Source organism: Notechis scutatus, chromosome 2 (genome assembly GCF_049901735.1).
Source record: "Notechis scutatus isolate UNSWTSFEM ecotype Mainland chromosome 2, rNotScu1.2, whole genome shotgun sequence".
NCBI classification, from domain to species: Eukaryota; Metazoa; Chordata; class Lepidosauria; order Squamata; family Elapidae; genus Notechis; species Notechis scutatus.
The window spans coordinates 144,709,959-144,733,508 of NC_142010.1; the positions used below are offsets into that span (position 1 = coordinate 144,709,959).

General features: G+C 38.4%; 1 protein-coding gene across 3 annotated transcripts in view; it reads left to right on the top strand.

Annotated features, from left to right (window-relative positions):
* The first annotated feature begins 1,303 nt into the window (after window positions 1-1,303).
* The window catches only part of STAT6 (signal transducer and activator of transcription 6), a 92,211-nt gene continuing 69,964 nt past the window's right edge, over window positions 1,304-23,550 (top strand). For 2 of the 3 annotated variants that reach the window (XM_087956503.1, XM_087956504.1), the window contains exons 1-2: window positions 1,515-1,661; window positions 22,553-22,665. In XM_087956503.1, coding sequence (XP_087812629.1) covers window positions 22,588-22,665 — 78 coding nt within the window. In that variant the 5' untranslated portion in view covers window positions 1,515-1,661; window positions 22,553-22,587. Of the gene's footprint in view, window positions 1,662-22,552; window positions 22,666-23,550 lie in introns of all 3 variants that reach the window. The other variant, XM_026673896.2, reaches the window with a different exon arrangement.

Sequence of the window (23,550 nt, forward strand, 5' to 3'; positions counted from 1 at the left end):
TCCAACTCTGTTATTCTATTATATATGGATAATAAATAAGAACTGAATCTAGGAAAGTTAGAGGTATTCATGATGCGGAGGTTTGATTTGGAAGCAGGGATAAACTATTCTATGGATTAAATTAAATTCCTGTGGAATGAACAAGTATGGTAATACACGTTGTGAGTGCTTGCAAACTGTGACTAATACCACAAGTATCCCATTTCTTGAAGAAAACGATCTAAAATGACCTTTGGACTGGACTACAACAATGTACTGTATTTACGGCTGCCTTTGTAAATAGTCGGAAGTTATATACTGTAGTTATTCAGAATATGGTCAGATTGGTCTCTGGAACTGCTCAGGAGATTATGTTATCCCTGCTCTCAAATATTTTCATTAGCTGCTCAGAGCTTCCTGGACAAGTGCTGGTTGTCATGTTTAAAACCCAACATGGCTTAGACTAAGCTAAGATAATGTTTATTTGTATGATCCTCACTGTTTGTTCATAAGAGCTTCATCTTTGGGTACCACCCCGTCATCAGGTGATGACTGGGATGTCTCAGCTCTTACTTCTCAGCATTCCTTCTGACTTATGGGAAGCTTCCAGGAGATATCAGAGTGGGGTGTGCATAGGAAGAGTAAAACAAACAAAAAAATGCTCCCCCACAGCCCGGCAAAGAAAGCCTTGCCCCCTTTTTTTAGGCGAGTCACACAAGGCAGAGCATCTTAAGAATCTTCAAACTCATCTTTTCCGCCCGGATTCTAATAATAGTCTTCAACGTGAGAGGCGTGTTGATTCCACCCTTTTTGTTTTTCGGGTTTTGAAAAACCTTTACATTTTAACACAAACCCGCCTGAAGCATTCAGCCTGGGTAATTTATTATTTTTTATTTATTTTTATTTATTTGATTTGCCAATTGTTTACAAGATATAAGCGTATACATAGTTGTGAATACATGAAATGGGTACATATAAGAAAAATAAAAGAATAAGAGAAACAATAGGACAGAGACGGTAGGCACGTTGGTGCGCTTATGCACGCCCCCTACAGACCTCTTAGGAAGGGGGTGAGGTCAATAGTAGACAGTCTAAGGTTAAAGTTTTTGGGGTTTGGGGAAGAGACTACAGAGTCGGGTAGAGTATTCCAGACGTTGACCATATAAATAGGTCAAGGTAATATAAATAGGGCTACGCTAACAACGTCCCTTAATCAAGTTCGGGTTATTATTCGGTTCGAAACACGCAGAACCATGCCCGTAGTCGGGTTTTGTTTTTGTTTTTTTTGGCTTTGTTTGTTTTTCGGATCAAGGAGAAAACTCACTAAAGAAATTCACTAGAAGAAAGCCAGGCTTTACATCAGAGCCTCTCCCCAGCCTCCGAGCCTATCCCGGCTATCTTTCCCTCTTCCTCCATCCCCTCTCTAAGCAGAGTTGACTTTTTTACTTTCACTTCTGATTCAGTGTGACTGTGACAGCCGCCTGCGCCGCTGCCTCACACCTCGTTTCCTCTTTCCCGCCCCTCGCGGCGCAGATCCCGAAGATACGGAACTTAGCCGAATTCTCGCTTCGAAGAAGAATTGGGACTTGGGACTTTACCGGGTGGATTACAAAGGATCGGTTTTCACGGACGACGAACCTTTTGGGAAGCAAAGGAGGGAAGGAACTTTTCCGGTGTAAACGGTACGGAAGGGGTGGGATCTTCCCGTTAGCGACGGAGGGAGGGTAGGAACCGATGGGTAATGGTAATCGATATATCTATCTATCTATATATATAGATATAAAAGCGGATATAAAAGCGGTGTATATGTATGTGGACGGTTGAGCTAACAGAGTAAAGGAAATTCGTGAAACCGCACACGACTTAGGAAACACCCAGAGAAGGTTCAATCTCGCGTGGAACCTAACAGTCCTGTTACCGCTTGAATTATATCCTGAACCCAAGACAGTTGAACTCCTGATTTGTACTCGTTTTGGATTCGAATCCTATAGCCTGCGTGGCCATGCAGTGCTTAAAGTGCTTTGATGGGCGCTCGCACCCATGCATGTCTAAGTGACGGATTTCAGAAGAGTCGTATTAAGCGGTTTGTGGCTGAGCTGATTTCAGTTTGATACACTTACTCATAAACAGTCCCTCGAACTCTTGTGAATTTGATTCGTGCATTATACGGAACATGTTATTCCGGCATCTGCATCATCAGCGGTGCAAAAGATCATTTATGCGCACGATTGTTTTGGTTTTACAGAAATGAAAAAAGGTCAAGAAGAGTAAGAATTAATCCAAAAGGCTAGTTGCAATATATGTGGGGTCCTTCTTGACTAGCTGACACTGTCAGGCAGGACAAAAGCATTATTTGTAAGAGGGATGTTTCTTGGATGCATTCCTACAATTTTGTTCAGAAGCATGAATATTTATAGTAAGAAATTCTGATTTAAAAAATACGTCCTTCCTCAGCTTGACAGAGCAATAGCAAGGTAAAGTGAGATAATGATTAATTCTGTGAATCCTATGGCAGGTAGACCATGAAGATGCATGGAAAAAATAGGGTTTTAATTAAAAGTGGGTGGTAAAGATGATTCCCTCCTCCACTATAACATTAGAGTAGTAGGTTATTTGCATTGGCAAAGATTGAGTTGTTAATTTCTCTGTGTGTCGTATCTTCCAAATGTATTAGAGTACAATTCTCAGAATTTTGAACTAGAATTTCGGTATATGACTTTTTAAATTCTTTATAATTTCACAGAAGACACTTATAATATGAGAAATAGAAAATATTACTTCTTCGTAAAGTATCTTTATTTTGTTGTGTCCTTTGATTCTTCCCTTTTGTTCTTCTAATACAAATTATTGGAAAAATATAGTAGTTATTAGGCTGTGAATTAATTTAGAGTTAAAAAAATTATCAGTTTTAACATTAAGTATTTATATTGTGTTAATATATATTCATTTGATCTGGACGTAGCTTATGGTATAAGTATCACAATATATATTATTGAATATACAATGACTAAAATTATGCATTAATAAAACCGATCTTGGAAAAGTGTTCTTGCTTTTCACACCCTTTTCCTTTCCTATAGCAAAAATTTGTCAAAGTGACATATTAGGCATGTAATTAAGTTCCATCAAATTGCCTTCGTCCTGTATCATATTTAAACAAATTTTTAAAGTAAATTGTGCATCAGAACTATTTTTAATTGAAATGAGTTTATGGGGATAGTCAATGTTACCTAGTTGGTAATGAAATGTCTCTAAGCAAACAACCTAGCTCAGATCTCCCCAAGGATTCCACATTATTGGTCATTTTCCATCAAGATCTGTATTGAATTTAACATTCTTTTCTGACAAAAATGGTATACAATTTAATGAGAGCAGTCAAATTAGCTATGTCACAGCTAAATTCAGAATATTTTTCCCAATTGAAGATGGTATTCCATATGGTCATAATATTTATTATATGTTTTAGCAGTTGACCTATGGTTTATTTATATAGTAGTAACTCTTACTGAATTTATTTTTGAGAAAGCAGAAATAAGATTACTTCAGTAGATCCTCGTATTTCCTGCACAGAACTGTTTTAATCTTAGTTGAGCTGCAATTTTGTTAATAGTGGTTTCGTAAATAAAGTTGGTTGAGTTACACATAGCACTAAAACATAAACTACAGTTTACCAGTCACGGTAGATAGCTTCTCATATTACAGTAATCCTGAAACAAGTAAATCACATTATGATGTGAGAATTCAACTAGAAAGCCAACATTCTTTGGCAGATAATTTACACTTAACTTACAGTTTTAATTTTAGTTTATATATTGGTCATATTTGTATAGCCCTTAATCTCACATAATGATTTTGGGTGGTGAACATAATAAAAGCAGTACAAATACATAAAGACTATTAAAAAAATATCAGGTTTAAATTAAGATAAAAACAAGACAAAACAAAATGCCAAAAAAGCCTATAAGAGAGTGCATTCAATTAACTATCACGCAGACATCTAGCAAGTTCTTCTCTGTCAAGGGATTCCCAAGTCAGGTGACAGAATCCTGTTTAAGGGTCTTCTGGAAGCCCATAGGGTTGGCACCAGTGTCATCTCCAGCGGAATAATATTCCACAGGGCAGAGGTCATGGCGGAAAAGACTCTCATCCCAGGTCCCGCATGATAAAATTCCCTTGCTGATGGGACCAGCAACATGCTTTCCTGCTACACACGATGTAACTGGGGGGATGCAGTCCATCCAATAATCTCGTCCCATGGCATATATGGCTTTAATGGGAACCCAGAGCAAAGTGGCAATCAATTTAGCTTGCAAAGCAGAGGTGTAATATGTTCAGTCCTTGGAGCACATATAACTGCCTTCACGTCTGCATTTTGCACTTTCCCAGTCATGAGGACTCATGATTCATATAAACTGATAATAAAGTTATTCTCCAATCAGAGGTTTCTGGACACTGGCTCTTTATACTAGTTATTCTATGTCAGATATCCATTCCCAAATTTTCTGGAATAGTTTTAGAAAGTTGTTGGTTTTCTAAAGTAACAAGATCTACTTATTTTTTGCACAGTGCTCATTTAGTTCTGTCAGCAAAACCATCGATGCATGAGGCAGGTTGTTGATCCATCAGCCCTCTGCTGAGTGCCTAATACGCTAGAGCAGTGATCCCCAACCTTTTTGACGCCGCGGCCCGGTACCGGCATCAGCTGGGCGCCGCGGCCCGGTACCGGCATCAGCTGGGCGCCGCCATCTTTTTGATGAAAAAGTGCTTCCGGTGACCTCACCGGAAGCACGTTTTCATCAAAAAAGATGGCGGCGCCACACTCCGTGAGCTTTTCCGGGTAGAAATGGCTTTCTACCCGGAAAGCTCACCGGAAGCACTTTTTCATGAAAAAAAAGATGGCGGCGCCCAGCAAGCCGCGGACCGGTAGAAGTTGTTCCGCGGACCGGTACCGGTCCGCGGACCGGTGGTTGGGGACCCCTGCGCTAGAGTATCTCTAAGTCACTATACAGCCTCTACCTGAAGTTCTTTAGCAAAGGGGAATTCACGAAGACATAGGGAATTCCGTGCCATTGATATGTATGGTGTTTCTTAATGTCTGGTCTGAACCTCTTCCTTTGTAATTTTCACTGTGTTCCTTCTGGTCCTGTCTCCTGAGGCAGTAGAGAATAAGTTCATTCTCTGCTCTGCGTGGCAATCCTTCTGATATTTGAAAACTGCTATTGTATCTTGCCTTGGTTGTCTTTCCTACAGGTTAAACACACCAGATCATTTACCCATTCCACACTGGGCTTTGTTTCCATATTGCCTGTCCTCCTCTCCCACCTTTGACAGCATTTTTCTGAATTTGCTTTAGTATGTTAATGTCATTCTTGGTTGCTGATGCCAAGAACAGAGTATTTTAGGACAATTGCTTCCCTTGTTCTGGATTCTAACTCCTGTTAGTGTATCCCAAATAATATTTGCTGTTTAAATAGCTCCCATGCATTGCTGGCTAATGTTTCGTTGGCATTAATAATGTCATCCCGTTTCCTTTTACATGTACCATTTCCCAGTCTAGGCCTCATCTCAGTACTCCTTGGAAGCCTCTTTCCAAGTGCTAATTGGATACTTAATTAACTTCTGTGCCAGACAAGAATCAACTGTGCTGCCATCTGCATTGTTGATTATTTTCTCTGAGATTAATTTATTGCCAAAGGAAACATAAGATCAGAACTTCTTTGGGGATTTGTAAATAGAGAGTTGGTTTGTGATAGACAACAAAGTGATGATATCATTTTCTGAATGCCACAATTGCATAAATTGGTCATAATGTCTCATGTAAGAACATTACTTATGGCATTTGTATGATAACATGACCATATACATGTTATAATTCTCTCTCCCCTCAGAGAGCCATATGAATAGGTGTCAGTTCACCCAGTTCAAAATGGGATCTCTTTGCTGACCTACCTCTGCCAATACTTTGTTGTTGAAACCATTGTTGAAGGACTCAGTTAAAGACAAACTACCGCATTCAGGCAGATTCAGTAAAAGTTCAAATAATAAACTCTACAAAAACTTCCTAAAAACTTGTTGTAACTTGAGTTACTTAACCACTTATCCCCCACCCCAAAGAAACAGGGATTGCCCAATATTTATTCTCAAATATGTCTCTGCAATATGAACATTTCTCAGCAAATATTTTGCTAACGTAAGTGGGGTGATGAAATAAACTCCTTCTCTGCAGAGATATGCATCCTGTTAGAAGAATATGGGTAGAGAAAATTGGCTTCTGAATGGGTCCAATTGCAGATGAGTTCCAAATTTTCAAAATTTGGGGTCTCCTCCTTTGAATGTTTGCATGATCCAGGGCTACCATACTTTTCCTCCAGTGGTGGGTTTTGAAAATTGTTACCACCGGTACGGTGGGCATGGCTTGGTGGGCGCACTTTGCAAACACGTGCATACTTTGCTCAGGCTCAGAGGCATTGCTGTGCTGCCGCGCGGCAATTTCTGTGCTGCGGAAAGCAGCTGTGCTTCAAAAGCAGGACATAAAGGTTAGTATGGGAGCCTGGGCGGACGGGTGGGCCCAACACAGAGCATCAGAGAGAACCGTTTGGTCTCTGCTGCTCATTGCCGCTACCAGTTCAGTAGAACCGGACCGAACCGGTAGAATAACAACACTGTTTTCTTTTCTTTTTTTGAAAATTTTATTGGTTTTTTAAATACAAACATAAACAAACAAAACATAAAACATAAAAACATAAAACATCTTTTTTGAAAGCAGCATGATCCTGGGTTACATCTCTTCGTACAGACACAAATTCAAATCAATGCTCATTATTATATTCCATTCCATATCTTATTACTATTCTACATTTTCTATATAGCTTCTCCCCTCTCTTAACTTTTTAAATTTTATTTTATTTATTTCATCTCAATTCAAATCATTGTACTTATATTCTTTGTCTGTCCTGTTTCCACTGTCTACTATCTTTTTTCATTAAACAAAATTTCTCCTGTAATTACTGATTGGAGTATGACGCCTTTATATCTTTCCCCTAAAATTATAACACTTAATATAATACATAACTTCCATTCGGATTCTGCTTGGTACATTCTAAAACTACACAGTGTATTTTGAAAGAAGAAAAAATTATAAATATATAATATAATTAAAACAACAATCCATTTATCATTAATATTAATATTCATTTAAATCTTAACATTACTTTTCAAATAAGTATCATACTTCTATGGGAACACTTATAAACTTTCCATAGTTAATTCCCCACCACTTCACTTATTTTTTTAATAAAACATTGAGTAATTAAAATGTTCCCGTTCCTTCCTAATTCAGTTCTCTCATTTATTTTATTTCATTTATTTTGTTCACAAAAGTTTCACTAAATTACACTAAGTATTTTATCCCACTTTTAAATCATATGTTGTTTCCAATTTTCTAACATTATTTCTATTACAAATATAACAATACAATCTTATGTACCTTTACAGAATTCCTTTTTCAATTAAATTTTCACCCATTATCTCTGAATAAGTCCTGTTTCTTTACATCTTGCTCGAAACCTTTGCAACTTCCCTTCCTTCTTAGCTTTCTTCTTCTCTCTCCCCTTTTTACCCCCCTGTCTCTCCACCTCCATTTCCCTCTTCTGTATTCCCCTCTTCTGTTGCTTTCCAACATTATATCAATTTTTCACATTATTTTTCCCTTTTTTGGCTGTTTTTTAAAGTCTTAAATTCTCCATTCTCTTCCCCCCTTTCCCTTTCTTCCCCAGATAGAGTTACTTGTTCATTAAAGATGGCTTCTTCTTTATCCCAATCTTCTTGTTGCGCAGTCTTTTCTTGTTTCTTGTAGACGCAAATCGCCATTTCTAAGAATTGAAAAACGGAGCCAAAGGAGCCCTTCCCTTCTTGTGCCTCTTCTTTATATTTTTTAAATTCCATTTTCAGTTCATCAAAAAGTAATGCCATTGTAGAATTTTTTAAACAACTACCCAATTGTTTTTAGTCATTGAAATATAATTTCAAAAAATCCCAAAGTCACCAAGTAATCCAAATACACACTTTACACTTTCTTCTTTTTTCACTTTCTCTTCCTGGGGTTACTATTTAGTTACAAAGTTCCAATTAAAATGTATCCTTTAGAAGTCTTATTGAGATTTAACTTTAAATTCTTTTAAATTCCAGGCAGTCTCCTCCTTCCAAATCCTGCCCTTATTCTTTTCCTCTCCCTTCCTGCTTATAACAAAAAAAGAATTTTTTAGTGTCCAGAAATCTTTATTATCCCTTTGGCAAATATTATTTTCAGCTTAATTACCTATTGGTGCCAAAGCGGATTTTCCAATTTCTTATTCAGCTCAGTTCGTTGTCAATGCGAGGAAGGAGAGTGAAGAAAAAAAAACTTTCCCTTTTCACTTTCTTTCGCTGCTTCCGACTCTTCTTTGGGAGCGATATTATCTTTTATAAAATTTAAGTTCCAGGGTACCTTAGTTGTTGCTTTTTATCCCAGTCAGCCAAAACTTTCATTTCTTATCTTCCTCCTGCACTTTCTTTTCCGGTTGAGTGCTTCTTTAAGGTGGCCATTTCTGACCACCGCTCTTACCGCCTTTGGGAAAGGGAGTTTGGCCAGCTGAGGAGGAAAGATGCAGCTTTCCTCGACCCTGCTGGCGATCTCCCCTTTCTTCACCACCTCTACGGGGTGGCTTAGCCCCGAAGCCAGCTGGCTCGCGGTGCTCCAGCGGCAAGCCCAGGCAGAAACCACGCACGATTGCGGATTCCTGCCTGCCGCCGAAGCCCTGCAAACCGGAAGTTTTCCCAACGCCACTGTTTTCCAAGGGTGGGATTCAACTGGTGTTACTACCGGTTCAGTGATTATGTTTTGTGCGTGTTGCACGCGCGTGTAAAATAACCTTAGGCTGTGCCTCCCAGACACAGTGCACAGCATTCAAAAATCCTTTTTCCCCCTGCTTTTTCAACCTCAGCTGTGCCGCACAAAGCAGCTGAGGTTGAAAAAGCAGGAAATAAAGGACAGGTAAGAGCCCAAGCAGACGGGTGGGCCAAACAGCAGCAGACATAGAACCAGAGCTACCGGCTCTATAGAACCGGGCAGAACCGGTAGCATCCCATCCCTGCTGTTTTCCTCCTATCAAAACATAGGTCGCCCTAGGCCAGTCTCCTGTATTTCAGGGGATTCAGGTTAAAAATAAAGCAGGAGTGATGGACTTTTGCTTGTGTTGTTCTATAGCGGCCACAAACATCTTTGTGGGTTCTCTTTTTAAAGCTGCTTAGTCTGGTGACCATTACTCCATCTCATGGTAGCAAATCCTATATATAAACTGGGTGCTTCTCAACACCATTATGAATCAGACTTCTCACTTCCCTTTAGCACTGAAGGCCTTAAAATGTATTTGCTTTTGGCAAAATTCAGTGGAAACATTATCCTTGTACCTTTTGGCAAACAATCTTTAAGGGCTGAAATACAACCTGGGGGGCTATAGAGACACCAGGTCTCCTTCCAAAATAGGCTCTGGTTCCTTGCTAGATAGTTTATATTTTACAAAAGAACCATCCAGGTTTTTATTTTGTTACTTTCTTTGTGAAATAAGAACCGTTCACTTAGTTCATAATTATGTGTCTCTTTTCTGCTTTAGGTTTATGTTCATTCTTAAATGTTTGCCCAACCCTTGATGGGAGAAAAATCAGCCAGAAAACCAACAGTGAACTGTCAATCACTTACCTGTTATTGTCTTGTGTGAACTTCATAGCTTTTGATGGTGGCTGAAATTCATAGAAAGCTCTGTTGTGTTAAAAGATGGACTTTGATATGGTTCAGCAAAACCTATCTGACCCTTTTTATTACAGTGTTAAAGAAGAGTGTAAATACACTTGAAAACATTTAGCCCCATGACAAACTTGATTGTTGCCTTGATTGTTGGAATAATCTTAGTAGACATGTTTTTGTAGAAGTGTGTGATGCACAGGGATCTACTTTTAAAAAAAACAAAGCTCAAAATATACCTGCATCCCCCAATTCTTCAAGCTAATTTACTATGCATATTTCTGACACTCTTATTTACTTGATGGAAAGTGTATTTTCATCATTATCATGTGGAGCCTCTTCTTGAGTTTAAAATCCGGGTATAGAAATTATGTGCTGGGATATAAACAAGATCTGGCCCAGCAATGTCAGTGTTACTAAAAAGGAAGGAAAACAGATGAATCCTGTCCCACTTCAGATGTCAGTATGCTACATAAATAAAGCATGCAAATTAGGTCAAAAGTTGAAATCATTCTCAAGCTGGGTTGCATCTACAGCTATTCAGCTTGTTAAAACACACACATCCCTACATCATACAATACCAAAAAATTCTGGACTGAATTATTCTGAATGTTTACTTTGTTAGTTAGTCTTAGATCGTAATAATAACTAACCAATGCATTTCATTAGTTAGCTCACTTAGTTCATAATAATGAACTAACACCTTTTTGTTTGGCTTATTAATAATTAAAAACAATAAAGTCACACATTTGCTAATAGACATAAAACAGATGACCAAAACAGTTTTGTGTTTTGAGAAGTAAGGGGCCAGGGGCGATCATTTAAGTCATATAAAATATTTTATTCTCAATTCAGTGTCAAGGATCACATATTGTGTTAAACCAAGGTCTGGTTTGTTTGGGTTGGCTCAGTGTATGAACTTAGCAGCACTGTGTGATGTTGAAGAGAGCCAGTGGGAGGTCAAATCTTGATAGCATTGGATAGAAAACTACCAGGAAAACCTAAGACTATGAACTAGATGGGGAATTTAAAAATATTAAAAGAAGACAATTGGAAACAACTTCTGCTTTGCTGCCAAAAATTCAGTATGGATTAACTCATGGAAGTTGAGCTTTTTCACCTACTTTTCTCCTTGTACATGGGCTACAGGACTTCCTCCAGCACTAAACTTTTATTCAAGACTGCCTTTATGTTGTAAGAAAATCCAGCTAAAGAAATAGATAAATAAATTTTCAGCTTCCTATATTTTGCAGCTGTAACCAAATGTAGTCAGGAAGATTTGCATGGATTACACTTTGCATTCTTTGACGCAAAGAGGTGATGGGTGTTTAGGCTAACAACATTTAGAGAAGAGCCAACTCAATCTTGACTACGGTGTTTTTATTTCCCCCTGTGCTATAGTGCAGCGGCCCCCAACCTTTTGGGCACCAGGGACCAGTTCTGTGAAGAGAGGTTTTTCCGTGGACCAGAGGGGGCATGATTTCGTGTGCTGTCTGCATCCTGCGAATGGGGCTTTGCTTGCTTCCGCAGCCTGGTTTCTGGAATGTCATGGACTGGTGTCTGTCCATGGACTGGGAGTTGGGGACCCCTGCTATAAGTGGGATCAGAAAAAAGAGTTATTGGACTAATTGGGAGTATATAAATAAATATTGAGTTTGGGGATAAGACTCTGGTGCTATGTATTAATCATGCAAAAGAATGAATTCCTAAGGGCTAGAAAAATATCTAATGAAATACAGCTGCTAAAATGTTTGGTTCCAAGCAAACAAAAGTTATTGATGTAGCTGTTCCTATCTAACCACCAGCCTGTCTCTCATGTAAGGCTTGGCAGCCTTACTGGTTTCTACAAAGGAACTGAAAAAATGGAAGGTTATTATAATAGTGTTAACTGGTTGCTTGGTGACTTAGTTTAATTTCTTACTGAGTTTTTTTCAGAGCCATTCCCATGATGGTCTATTATTACTCCAAATTTATTAATCTTTTGGGTTTGATCTTTAGAAGGGTGGTGGGTATAGTTTTCTGTTGTTAAATTTCTGTCTTGATTTTAACTGGATACTTAAAAATGTATATTGAATTGTATTATATTTGTGCATTTTCTGTTTTGTTATGTTTGAAGAGCCATTTTGGTGTAGTGGCCAAGGCCCCAGACTAGAGACCAGGACTTGCAGTCCCACCTTAGGCACAAAGCCAGTTGGGTGACCCTCCGCCAGTCACTCTGTCTCATGAACTAGTCTCGGCAGTCATCAGGAGTCAACACCGACTCGAAGATACAAATCTCCTTCCCTCCCCCCCCACTATATATTGATCCATTATTATCAGTTTTGCTAGACAACACAGTAAGAAAACAAATAATTTACTTATTAACTGATAATGAACATTGTACACGTGTACTCTGACTAAAGGTAATGATAACAGAATAAATAGTTCAAAACAGGATACCACTCTCTTTCTAAATAATCTCTCTTGCTGTTCTAAACTGCTTCCAGGTTCCTGAAACACTTAATATAAAGTTTCAAGTTAAATCATATCAAGAGCAACTGCATTCTCTTCACTGATGATGTAAAGCTATTCAACACCACAGACAATATTGCTACCCTTCAAAAAGACCTTGACTATGTATCAAAATGGTCAAACAAATGGCAGCTTCAAATCTCAACAAATAAATGCTCTGTCTTACATATTGACAAAATATATATATATATCAGAAAATAAAATACAGGCTGAATAGTCAAGACCTTGTTGATGATCCAAACTCTGTCAAGGATCTTGGAGTACTCATCTCTAATGACCTAAGTGCTAGAGCCCACTGTAACTACATAGCCAAAAAGGCGTTAAAGAGTTGTTAACCTAATCTTACGTAGTTTTTTCCTCTGGTAATATTACACTAATAACTAGAGCATACAAAACATTTGCTAGACCAATACTCGAATACAGCTCATCAGTCTGGAACCCACATTACGTATCTCATATTAACACAGTTGAGAAAGTCCAGAAATATTTCATAAGAAGAATTCTCCACTCCTCTACTCATTGCAGAATACCTTATGCCACTAGACTCGAAATTCTAGACCTAGAAAATCTAGAACTACGCCGCCTTCAGTCCGATCTAAGTATAGTATATAAAATCATACATTGCAATGTCCTACCTGTCAATGAATACTTCAGCTTCAACCATAACAACACAAGAGCAAACAATAGATACAAACTCAAGATTAATCGCACCAAACTTGATTGCAAGAAATACGACTTCAGCAACAGAGGGGTCAATGTCTGGAATACTCTACCTGACTCTGTGGTTCCTTCCCCAAACCCCAAAAACTTTAACCTTAGACTGTCTACTATTGACCTCACCCCTTTCCTAAGAGGTCCGTAGGGGGCGTGCATAATCGCACCAACATGCCTACTGTCCCTGTCCTATTGTTTCTTTTATTTTTTAAATTTTTCTGATATGTATTCATAACTATGTTTTTACTTATGCCTATTATCTTGTAAGCAATTGACAAAAATAAATAAATAAATAAATAAATAAATAAAAAATAAATAAATAAAAAGGCAGATGGGAGCGTGATGCATGTGAACAACTAGGGGCAAAGGCAAAATCAAAGATATTGCATAAATGCTGACGACCTCATACCATATTTGGTAAGATCAGGTAATTGTGGTTTGGCATCACCACATGGAACTAGTTACCTTTTTTTATTCTCAGAGAGAAAGAGTGAGTAGAGGCACGTGCATTGTTGTCTCGCCTTTCTGGAAGTTGAGATACTTTCCATGAGTTTTCAGGAAATTGTGTAATATCATGTGGTCACTCTGCCCAAATTTGGATCTGAGTCTTTCAAATGATTTCAGCAGGGCAATAAGTTTAAAATCTTCTGATACAGATTGCTATTCAGTAGCATTTCTTGAAATAGCATGTCTTTTTTGTCTTTTCTAGTAGCAGCAGTCTGGTTTATGAACAACCACAAATCAGCTCTTCGGAGCTGTTTTGCCTTCCTTCTGTATCCAAAGAGAACTAAGTTCCTAAGTTGGATTTCTATTGGATTTCACTTCTTTTGGAAGGAAAGCAAGCATAAGAAATTAGTGGTGGAGTTTATGATGTTATTTATTTATTTATAGATATACAAGTAGAGCAGAAGTGGAGTTGCAGAGGAGTCTATTAGGCATGTTTGCATCATGTTTGAGATATGTGGCTGTACAAATTCAATAAATGAGCGGATAAATAAATGCACTCTAGATCAGAGGTCTCCAACCTTTGGTGGCTTTGCTGGCTGAGGAATTCTAGGAATTGAAGTCCACAAGTCTTAAAGTTGCCAAGGTTGGAGACCCCTGCTCTAGATCCGTTCCTCAGAGTAGGTTTCTGCATTGTAATTTTTTCTGCAATCAGCTTACTGCTCACTGCAATTTGGAAACAATGTTAAAAACATTCTTCACAAACTGGGCACTCAACAATGATTTGCTTTAATCTTGGTTTGTTGAATAAACCACAGTAGCTGGGTTCAGGCATTTACCAAGCCAAAAGACATGATGCCTACATTCACAAAATACACTAAACCAAAATCTAACAAAACATATGTGGGAATCAACCATTCATACATACTTATACTTAACCTAAGACTTTTTTCTCACTGGTTACTTGAAGCAATAGATGTTCAATACTATCTATTGATTTATTTGAATTATATACTATCAGAGGCTATCTGGATGGCTGAGGCCAATGGGTATAAAAGTCTACAAAATTCTAGTGCCAATATCCTAATTCAAGATATCTGAGGACTAACCACCCATCTTCTTAATGAAAGAGAGACTCAGTTAATAGCGTCTGTATTTTGTTGAATAAACAGCATCAAGATAATGTGGTTTATGGATATAGAAGCCCCAATCTCACTTGCCTTTTAATACATTAACCTAAGTTACAATCTTACTTCTTATGAGAAAGCCTCATTGATATTTATGGGAATTGTATGGGTTCTAAGTAAAATGGTTTTGCATCCAGTATTCCAGCTCAATCGTCTTCAACTAGGCATCCTCTAGTAGAATACAGTTCTCCCTTCAACATCTGGAAGTGGCCAAGTGGGAAAGACTTCTTGGCTTGCTCATTGGGAGACAGAGCTTTCTCTTCTGCTTTCTTCTTGATGCACAAATATTATTGCAATCCTGTGTTGAACTAGATCCCTCTTATTGAAATTAGGAGGAGAGCTAATAGACATGAATGCTTTTGGAGTAAATATTTGGAAAAAGGTTCCTAAAATAGACGGGAAGGAAGACAGATTCTGTGACTGGACAGTCTGAAGAAAAATTCTTCTTAAATCCGACAAGATAGTTAAGTGGGAAAACAAGTTAAAAGTCACATATACAAGTAAATTTGAGATTAGCATTTGCTCCATCAGATAGGAACAAAAGGCTGTTTTTTAAAACATGCTTTGGATTAAGTGGAGGTTCTATTCTTGTCCCGAGATTTTGTGATTAAAACAGGGTGACAATTTAGCTGTCACTAATCTACATTGGCTTCACAGACCATGGTTTGCTAGGTTTGGATTTCTTCAATCAGGGTTATTAAACCCACCAGCATCAGAAAGCTTCAAGCATTGATTGCACTGATTCATAAACTATGTTTGATGATCCACAAGTTTAAACTTCAGTTTACAGAGCATGTTAAGGCAAACCCACATTAAGACGTAGCAGAATAAATGAAACTAGCTGATAAAGAGAGTTTCTAAGCCAGAAATTAGAAAAGAAATATACATAGTTCCCTATATTATTACGACAGTATTGGTTGGTTGCACATCAGCCAGGTGTTTAGACTGGATTTGGGATTTTATCCATCTATTGAGTCCCTGCCAAGCACGTGGGATAGGCAGTTGTTGTTTGATGCTGTTAAAAGTACTGTCACAGGGTTAAAGTTGTTCCAAGCTAAAGCTGCCATTTGCAATGGACGGGTGGTGATTTTGCCAGTCCTGATGATGTTCAGGTGATCCTCTACATGTTTTGAGATTGCATCCAAGTGGCTTTATTACTCTTAGTACTATCTTTGTTTTGCCCCAATTGTTCTACTTGTATTTGCAGACTTTGTATTTTGTTATTTTCTCCATTTTTATTCTGCTGTCTCCAGGCACTGCAATGTCTACTATCCAGACTTTTTTTTTGTCTTTCTTATCAATAGTTGTTAATTCTGGGGTATTGTGTAGCAAATGCTTATCTATTTGAATTCGAAAGTTCCAGAGCGCTTTAGCTTCTTCATCATCTATATTACTTTGTCTGTTTTATTTATTTATTTATTTATTTATTTGATTTGTCAATTGTTTACAAGATAATAAGTACAAGTGTATACATAGTTGTGAATATATGAAATGGGTACATATAAGAAAAATAAAAGAATAAGAGAAACAATAGGACAGGGACGGTAGGCACGTTGGTGCGCTTTATGCACGCCCCTACAGACCTCTTAGGAAAGGGGTGAGGTCAATAGTAGACAGTCTAAGGTTAAAGTTTTTGGGGTTTGGGGAAGAGACTACAGAGTCGGGTAGAGTATTCCAGACATTGACCACTCTATTGCTGAAGTCGTATTTCCTGCAGTCCCATCAGTTCTTGTTGGTAGGCAAATGACATTTCTTGCAGAGATTCCAGTGCATCTTTGTTGCTACTTCACCATGGTCATTACTTGTAGTCAATCTGTCCACTGTTTCTTCAGGGTTTTTCTTCTTCTTCCAGAAATGGCATGTGCTGTCTTCTCAGTTCTGGCTTTATATTAATTTGTTCTTTAAGGCTTTATCTTGTGCAGCCAGAATTAACCTTTTGCCTCTTTCTTTAAAGTTTCCTGCTTAGTCATTGCCAGGTTTGCTTGTTATCTGCTTTGCCTGCTTTTTAAAAAACATACTGGCCATGTAATACTTTGCTTTACCATGTCTCTTTTTTATTCTTCATTTGGTTTTTTCTTGTAGGCTAGTTTGGTCTCTTCATTGTATGCTAGTTTCAGTGCATTTTAAAAAATCTCCTTCAGATATAGCAATAGCAATAGCACTTAGACTTACATACTGCTTTATAGTGCTTTACAACCCTCTGTAAGCAGTTTTACAGAGTCATCATATTGCCCCCAACAATCTGGGTCCTCATTTTACCCACCTCGGATGGAAGGATAGAAGGCTGAGTCAACCTTGAGCCTGGTGAGATTTGAACTGCCAAATTGCAGGAAGTTGGTAGTCAGCAGAAGTGGCTTGCAGTACTGCACTCTAACCACTGCGCCACTTAGATATTCTTTCAATGCCTTTTTCTTTCTTTAAATGGCTGGTCTACTTGTAACATTCCATGCCCAGCTATGCTCCTTGGTAAGTCAAATCTGCGAGGATGAAAGGCATGATTCATTGTCATTATTTTTCTGCTCTTCCTAGCTATGGCTTTTAGTTCTGCTTGAATCCAGTCTACTATTCCAGCTGTGTCTATAATGACTGGAATTGCCTAACTGTTAATTGCAGTGGTGGATTCAATTTTTTTTACTACCAGTTCTGTGGGCGTACCTTGGTGGGTGTGGCAGGGGAAGGATATTGTAAAATCTCCATTCTCACCCCACTCCAGGGGAAAGTTACTGCAAAATCCCCATTCCCTTCCCATCTCACTAACCTGCTTTCCAGCTCTGTTCACCTGTGCAGGGCAACAAAAGAAGACCCAGCCGATCAGCTGGGACTCGGGAGGCAGAGATTAGATGGGGGCGGGACAGTCAGAGGTAGTATTTGCTGGTTCTCTGAACTACTCAAAATTTCCGCTACCGGTTCTTCAGAACTGGTCAGAACCTGCTGAATACTCTGGATTTCTTCCACTGACTTTGGATTTTAAGATGATCTTCATTTTCATGATATATTCACTTCTAACCTTCAACATGCTTGATAGGGTCAGCTTGAAGGATGACCAAATATTTGTTGTGATTGACTTCATCAGATTCTTGATGTTATTTTCACAGGGTATCTTGATCCCTTCAGTTTTCACTATTTTCCCCCCTGTTGATTGTGAGAGTAACATATTTGCTCCATTCAAATTCCATTGCACTATCTTGGCTGTATACATAATGCCGAAGCAATTCTACTTCAGATGGTGTTTTTCCATATAGCTTCAGATCATTCATATAAAGAGGTAGAATAATCTTGTGGATGTTTTGGATGTTTGATGTCTGATTTGCTCAATATTGGTGACAGAGGTATCAGTGCAATGACAAACATTAGAAGTAGTAGTAAATCTCTATGAATGATTCCTATCTTGATATTAACCCCTCCCAGCCTGTCACCATTGATTGACAACTGTGTCTTCCATTGCACCATTGATATTTGTCCAACTCAAAAGATATATCACAATTAAAATTTAAAAAACATTTTAAAACAATAAAAACAGTAAAAAGCATTAAAACTGTTCTGACCCAGGCTTTGTCCAAATTAAGGAAACAAAAACTTGAGTGTAAAATCAAACCTATTTTTAATGCGACCCTGGGAATTTCTTGCATTCTCAGCCAAAACCCATTAGACACAATTCTCTGTGATAAGCTCATGCCTTTCAGGTTGTAGAAGGCTGCCAAGAAACAGAAGTCCAATTACTAGAATATAAACCAACAGAAGTTCCAGCAAAGACAAACCAGATTTCACAAGGCTTCAATGAGGAATCAGAATCTAATGAACTTCTTTGCTTCCTGCAAAGAGCACATCCCCAAGGGCTGGCTTTTATCCCTTATGGGAAGGGCAATCACCTCCCAGCCTTACTCCCGAGTCACCCCTGCTGCTTCAGCTGCTCTCTCCTTCTAACAGCCCTGCGCACATGTGCACTTGTAACAGTCTCCTCGGGGTCCTCTGCTTCACTGCTGCCAGACTCCGAAGGCAGCAACCCACTCTCAGATGGTCCTGGCCCCATCCCTGCATCGGATGCAGGACCCTCATCCAAGTCCTCGCCAGACTCCCTGACTGGTTCCCTTTAGTTCTCACTGTCCGATACCTCTGCCGCCTGCACCAGCTGCCGGCGAACCACAACAAAAACAATAAAAAACAGTAAAAACATTCAACAACTAAGTACATTTAAAAGCAGGATATCTGGTCCTTTAACAATATAGCCAGGTGGCAGAGCCCTTAGCACATGTGGCCAGTCTTCAATTTTACTTCTATGCAATATTTTGTTAAATGTTTTTGGCAATAAATGGGTATAGACCAGTCAGATGTTTCAACCAAAACCTATGTTAATAATTTTCACCTTGACCTTTTCTCCATAATTACTGCTGGTATTACAAGTTCTTTTCATTTTAAGTGAGTCAGGGTGCTGCGATCCTAGATAGAGGCAGATATTTCTCTCTCTGGGCATGATGAGAATATATCTGCTGAATATAACTCCGCATTGGTGACAAGAAGGGCATCTGGCCAGTAAACACTCAGCTCTATTCAGTTGCCCAGACTCCACCCCACAAGGGATTATGGGGTCATTAAAAGGAGATGATGATTACAAGTTCTTTAATTTCAGTTTCTTTTCTTACTCCTCTGTACCATTTTTTATTCAAGCTGTATTCTTGTTATATTTCTCTCGGTTACCCCATAGCTGTGTCCAGAATTGCAAATTTTTTCTTTTGTCAGGTGTTAACTGGTTCACTGCAGTCTCTCCATTGATGGATTGGTAAAAATGTTTCTGATTGGAATGACATACCTATAATGCATAATTAGAGCTTTGAGTCTGCTGAATTTCTTGGCTACAGCTGTTATTTGTTATTTTATTTCCAGTACTTCCTTAATCTTCTTTGTTCCTGGGTGATATTTCTTGATCATCTATTTTTAGTCTTCCTTTCTTTCAACTGTTCTAGCTTGCTTGAATCCGATCTTAGCATGCTCTTATTTTCCAGCCTGATCTTCCATTTTGGTAGTGCACTGTTTGGTTTTTTTTCCGTATTTGTTGATTTTGCATCCTAAATATTCAGTTATAAGTGCAGCCTTCCTGTATATTGGTTTGGTTGTTTCTTGCAATGAGCTGGTGTTTATATTTGATATTTCAGTATTGGCATCTTTTAATACTTGTTTCTTTGGAACACGTTTCAGTGCAGGCAACCTTATTCTATAGTTTTTGTGCTGTTCTAAAAGTTTAATTATTCTTCCTTTCAAATATTTTTCTTTTCAGTTAGAAGGCTTTGTTCTTTCTGAAGACAAGACAAAGCAGAGGGTGCTCGGTTTGGGAATGAAGCTATATTATCTTCTTCTATTGATGACTTCCCCTGGCTTGCCTACACAATTTGAGCTACTTCAGACAAGGCTTTCATTTCTTTGCCTTGGGCAGATCTTTGTAGTTCTTTCAATTCTGCTCCTGTGACTCCTTTTATTTTGTATTATATTATATCAGTGTTCATGTGCAATCTTCTTTTCTATTATTTCTGATTCTAGATGTTGTTGTCCTTTCCAGAACTGGTGCATTCTTTTCAGATATCCTCTTGTTCGACTTGATTTGTGATAACAAATCGCTATTTCTTTGTTTTCAATCTTTGTATATTTGCAACTCACCAAAAACTTTCCTTCTAATAGTCCAGCAGCTGCTGGGCCTAGATGTTCAGGCCACAGTCCTGAGACATGTAGCCCATTTCTCATCAGTTGTTCAAGAACTCCAACACCTAGTATGATTCTACTCAACTCAGGCAACAACTTATCAGTATGGCTTTCTGTAACTTACGTTTCACCATATTTTTTACGGGAGAGATACTCTTCATCTGGTTCTTCTTATGAAATCTATTCAGTATAGTCATAGGTGAGAATGAACTCCTCACTAGGTTTCAGATGCTTCTGAATTGAAAGGATTAGGCAACTATAAGCTGTTGCCCCGTGGTTGCCCAAATGTGTTACCAACACACATTCTTCGGGGAGACTCCTTTCATGTCCTTTGTGACCTGATCAGTGTACACTTGTGGATCATGTTATGACAGCATAACAGAACCTAATTAAGGCTGCTAGTTTCCTGGAAAGATCTGTTTAATTGTACATATTTTAATTTGTGTTTTTCCCTCAAATTTCATGATTTCATGCCTTATTTTAACTGTGATGTTTCTGACATGATCAAACAAATGGCTCTTTTTCAGAACACACAAGTATCACAACATACCAAGATAGTGCCTCACTTTTGTTGCTGTTATTATTATTATGGTCTGTTGCACAATCAGCCAGATGTTTAGACTGGATTTGGCATTTTTATCCAACGAGCAAATCCTTCCCAAGGGCTTTAAACTACATTTAATGATGTTCTACATGTTCTTTCCCAAATTTGTACTCCTACTGCAATTGAAATATGCTTGAGTAATTTCCTTAATTTCCCCTGTATATGAATTACAACTTTTAATGATTATACTTGCATAAGATGATATCAGTCGCTGAAATAACACTATTAAAATCTTAGAATGGGTATTTTATTCAGACTTTCTTATAGCGGGTGAAGAAAAAAAAAACGTAGTAGGACCTTGAAGGCATATTCATTAAAAACAGCTTTTTATGGCCTTTCATCCCAAGTCTTCCACTTTTTTTTTTTACAAATGTGTTTCAACGTGATATTTGAGGAAAGATCTGTCTAATTTCCTCATTTACGATTAGGGTATTTGTTCAGTAAAACTGAATAGATGTAAAACTTATTTTAAAAAAACCTTCTTTTAGATTTTGAGATCATAAAATTAAAGAGTTGTAACTTGTGCTGTTGAAAGAGTGCACAGATAATGGACTGCCAAATCTCAGATTTTTGTTTTAGACAAGCTGTTGGCAGCACAGTCTCAACCTAGAGGCTCAATTCTCATACAAACAATTGCAAATAGCTCCATTACTCAAGGATATGCCCAGATTACGCTTGTAATTACTCCCTCCCCCCATTAAGAACCACTCACTTTTAACCGATATCGGTAAACTGTTCCAGAATTCTACAGGTCTTTCTGTCAGGAAATTGTTCCTTATTTTTAAGCAAAATCTAAGTAACTTAGTAAGTAACTAAGCACATTATACCCAATATTTCTGATCCTAGTTTCTGTGCCAGTGGAAAATAATTTTTGACTAACTGGTACCCTATTTTGCTTGTTTTTATGTTTTTATCCCTTTTGTTGCCATCCTCTAAACCTGCTCTAACTGTCCATTTGTAAATGATGCCCAGAATCAAATGGTACTCCAGGTACCACCAGTGCAGAATAGAGGGGAATAAAAACTTTTAATGTGTTTTAAAGTGTTTCTAACCCTAGGCCAAAATTGCACTAGCTCTTCTAACAACAGTCTCATAGTACTGGCTCATGTTTGGCTCTCTGTCAGTGACCGCACCTAGTTTCTTCTCCAAGATATTGCTTCTAAGACATGACATTTTATATGCGCGGCTTGGATTTTTCTTTTCTAAACGTAATATATTGCTCCCAGGACACCTTGCCTCTCAGTCTTCTAACCCACCCAGATGAGACTCATTCTTGTTCTGTCTTCCCAGGTCTTGGCCAAATCTCCCATTTTTTGTCATCTGCACATTTGAGAAGCAGAAAACAAGTTGCATACAAGTTAGGAAAGTATGCACAGCATGGCTTCTGGAATTTTGGAAGCACAGAAAGGACTGCAGCAGCACAACATGAGATTTCTTGAAAACTTGCCATCTTCTTAATAGCATCTTCATCCTGTTACTGGCAGGGGATTTTAAGAATTGAGCAGTCAGTAGCACTCCTATCTGCTTCTCCCATAGGGTTCCCCTGGATTTTTTTCCCCTCCTCCTTCAGCTCCTCAGTCCGCAGCTGGACCCATCCCATTTTCAACATAGTCTTTCTTTTGCTTCCTTCTTGTTCCATACCAGATTTGGTCCCATCCTGTTAATGTTTTTGGAGAATTATGCTGCTGATGGGCAGAAGGGTAGACACACATGTACCAGAATCTTCCCTATCATTCTGTTGGGTTGAAAATAAAAAGGTAAGAGAAGCAACTGATTTGTCCCAGTTTGTGAGTTGGGTAAGAATGTTGAGTTGGGAAATGAAGATTCTTATAATACTGCAGGGAACACTATTAAATTGAAAATGGTTCTTTCCCAGAGTTAGGGAAAATAATCTTAGATAAAATCTGAAGTTGGGTATGTAGTCTCCGGAAATTTACTCATCTCCAGCAATATGTCTGCGGTGTAGATCTGGCCTCAGTCATAGTTTATATCAACTGCCTCACCTTGCCTTAAGTTAGATTCCCTCTTCTCAAAATCAGAGTGAACCTCCTACAGATTTATGGAAATCTTTTGCCTGACTTAGAAAACACAACTCTTAATGTGAGAAATTTGCTTTTGGTGTAGGGAATGGTGTCAAAGCACACAGTTTGACATGCACCTTGTAAAACATGGTTTATGATTTAGTGGAATAGGTGGATTTCAGCAGCTAATAATGTAATCAACCATTGCGTACCGTTGTGTGAAAATTGTCTTTGGGCTTGCTCTCAGGAATGCATTTTTGCCAGCAACATTCCATCACAGATGGGCTAGTAAAAACAAGAATCTTGTGATAGCCCCAGTAGCTTGCAGCTGTTATTTAGGAGAGCTTCTTCTCCTGTTGTCTCTGCCCATGCTATGAGATCAGACAGGGAAAGGGTTGCCCAGTCCTATTGACTAAATGGTGCCATCTTGTAGAATCCTGGACATGTGTCTTCTCTGTCACTACTCCGGCTCTCTGGAATACCATTCCACCTAATGTAGGTTTGGCCCCAACCTGGATATTCTCAAAAGCTTTAAAAGCTTGGCCTTTAAAATCAGCCAGAAATCTGGACAATTTATGATATTTCCTCAATGTATTGGTATTTCTTACGTGCATGCCAATG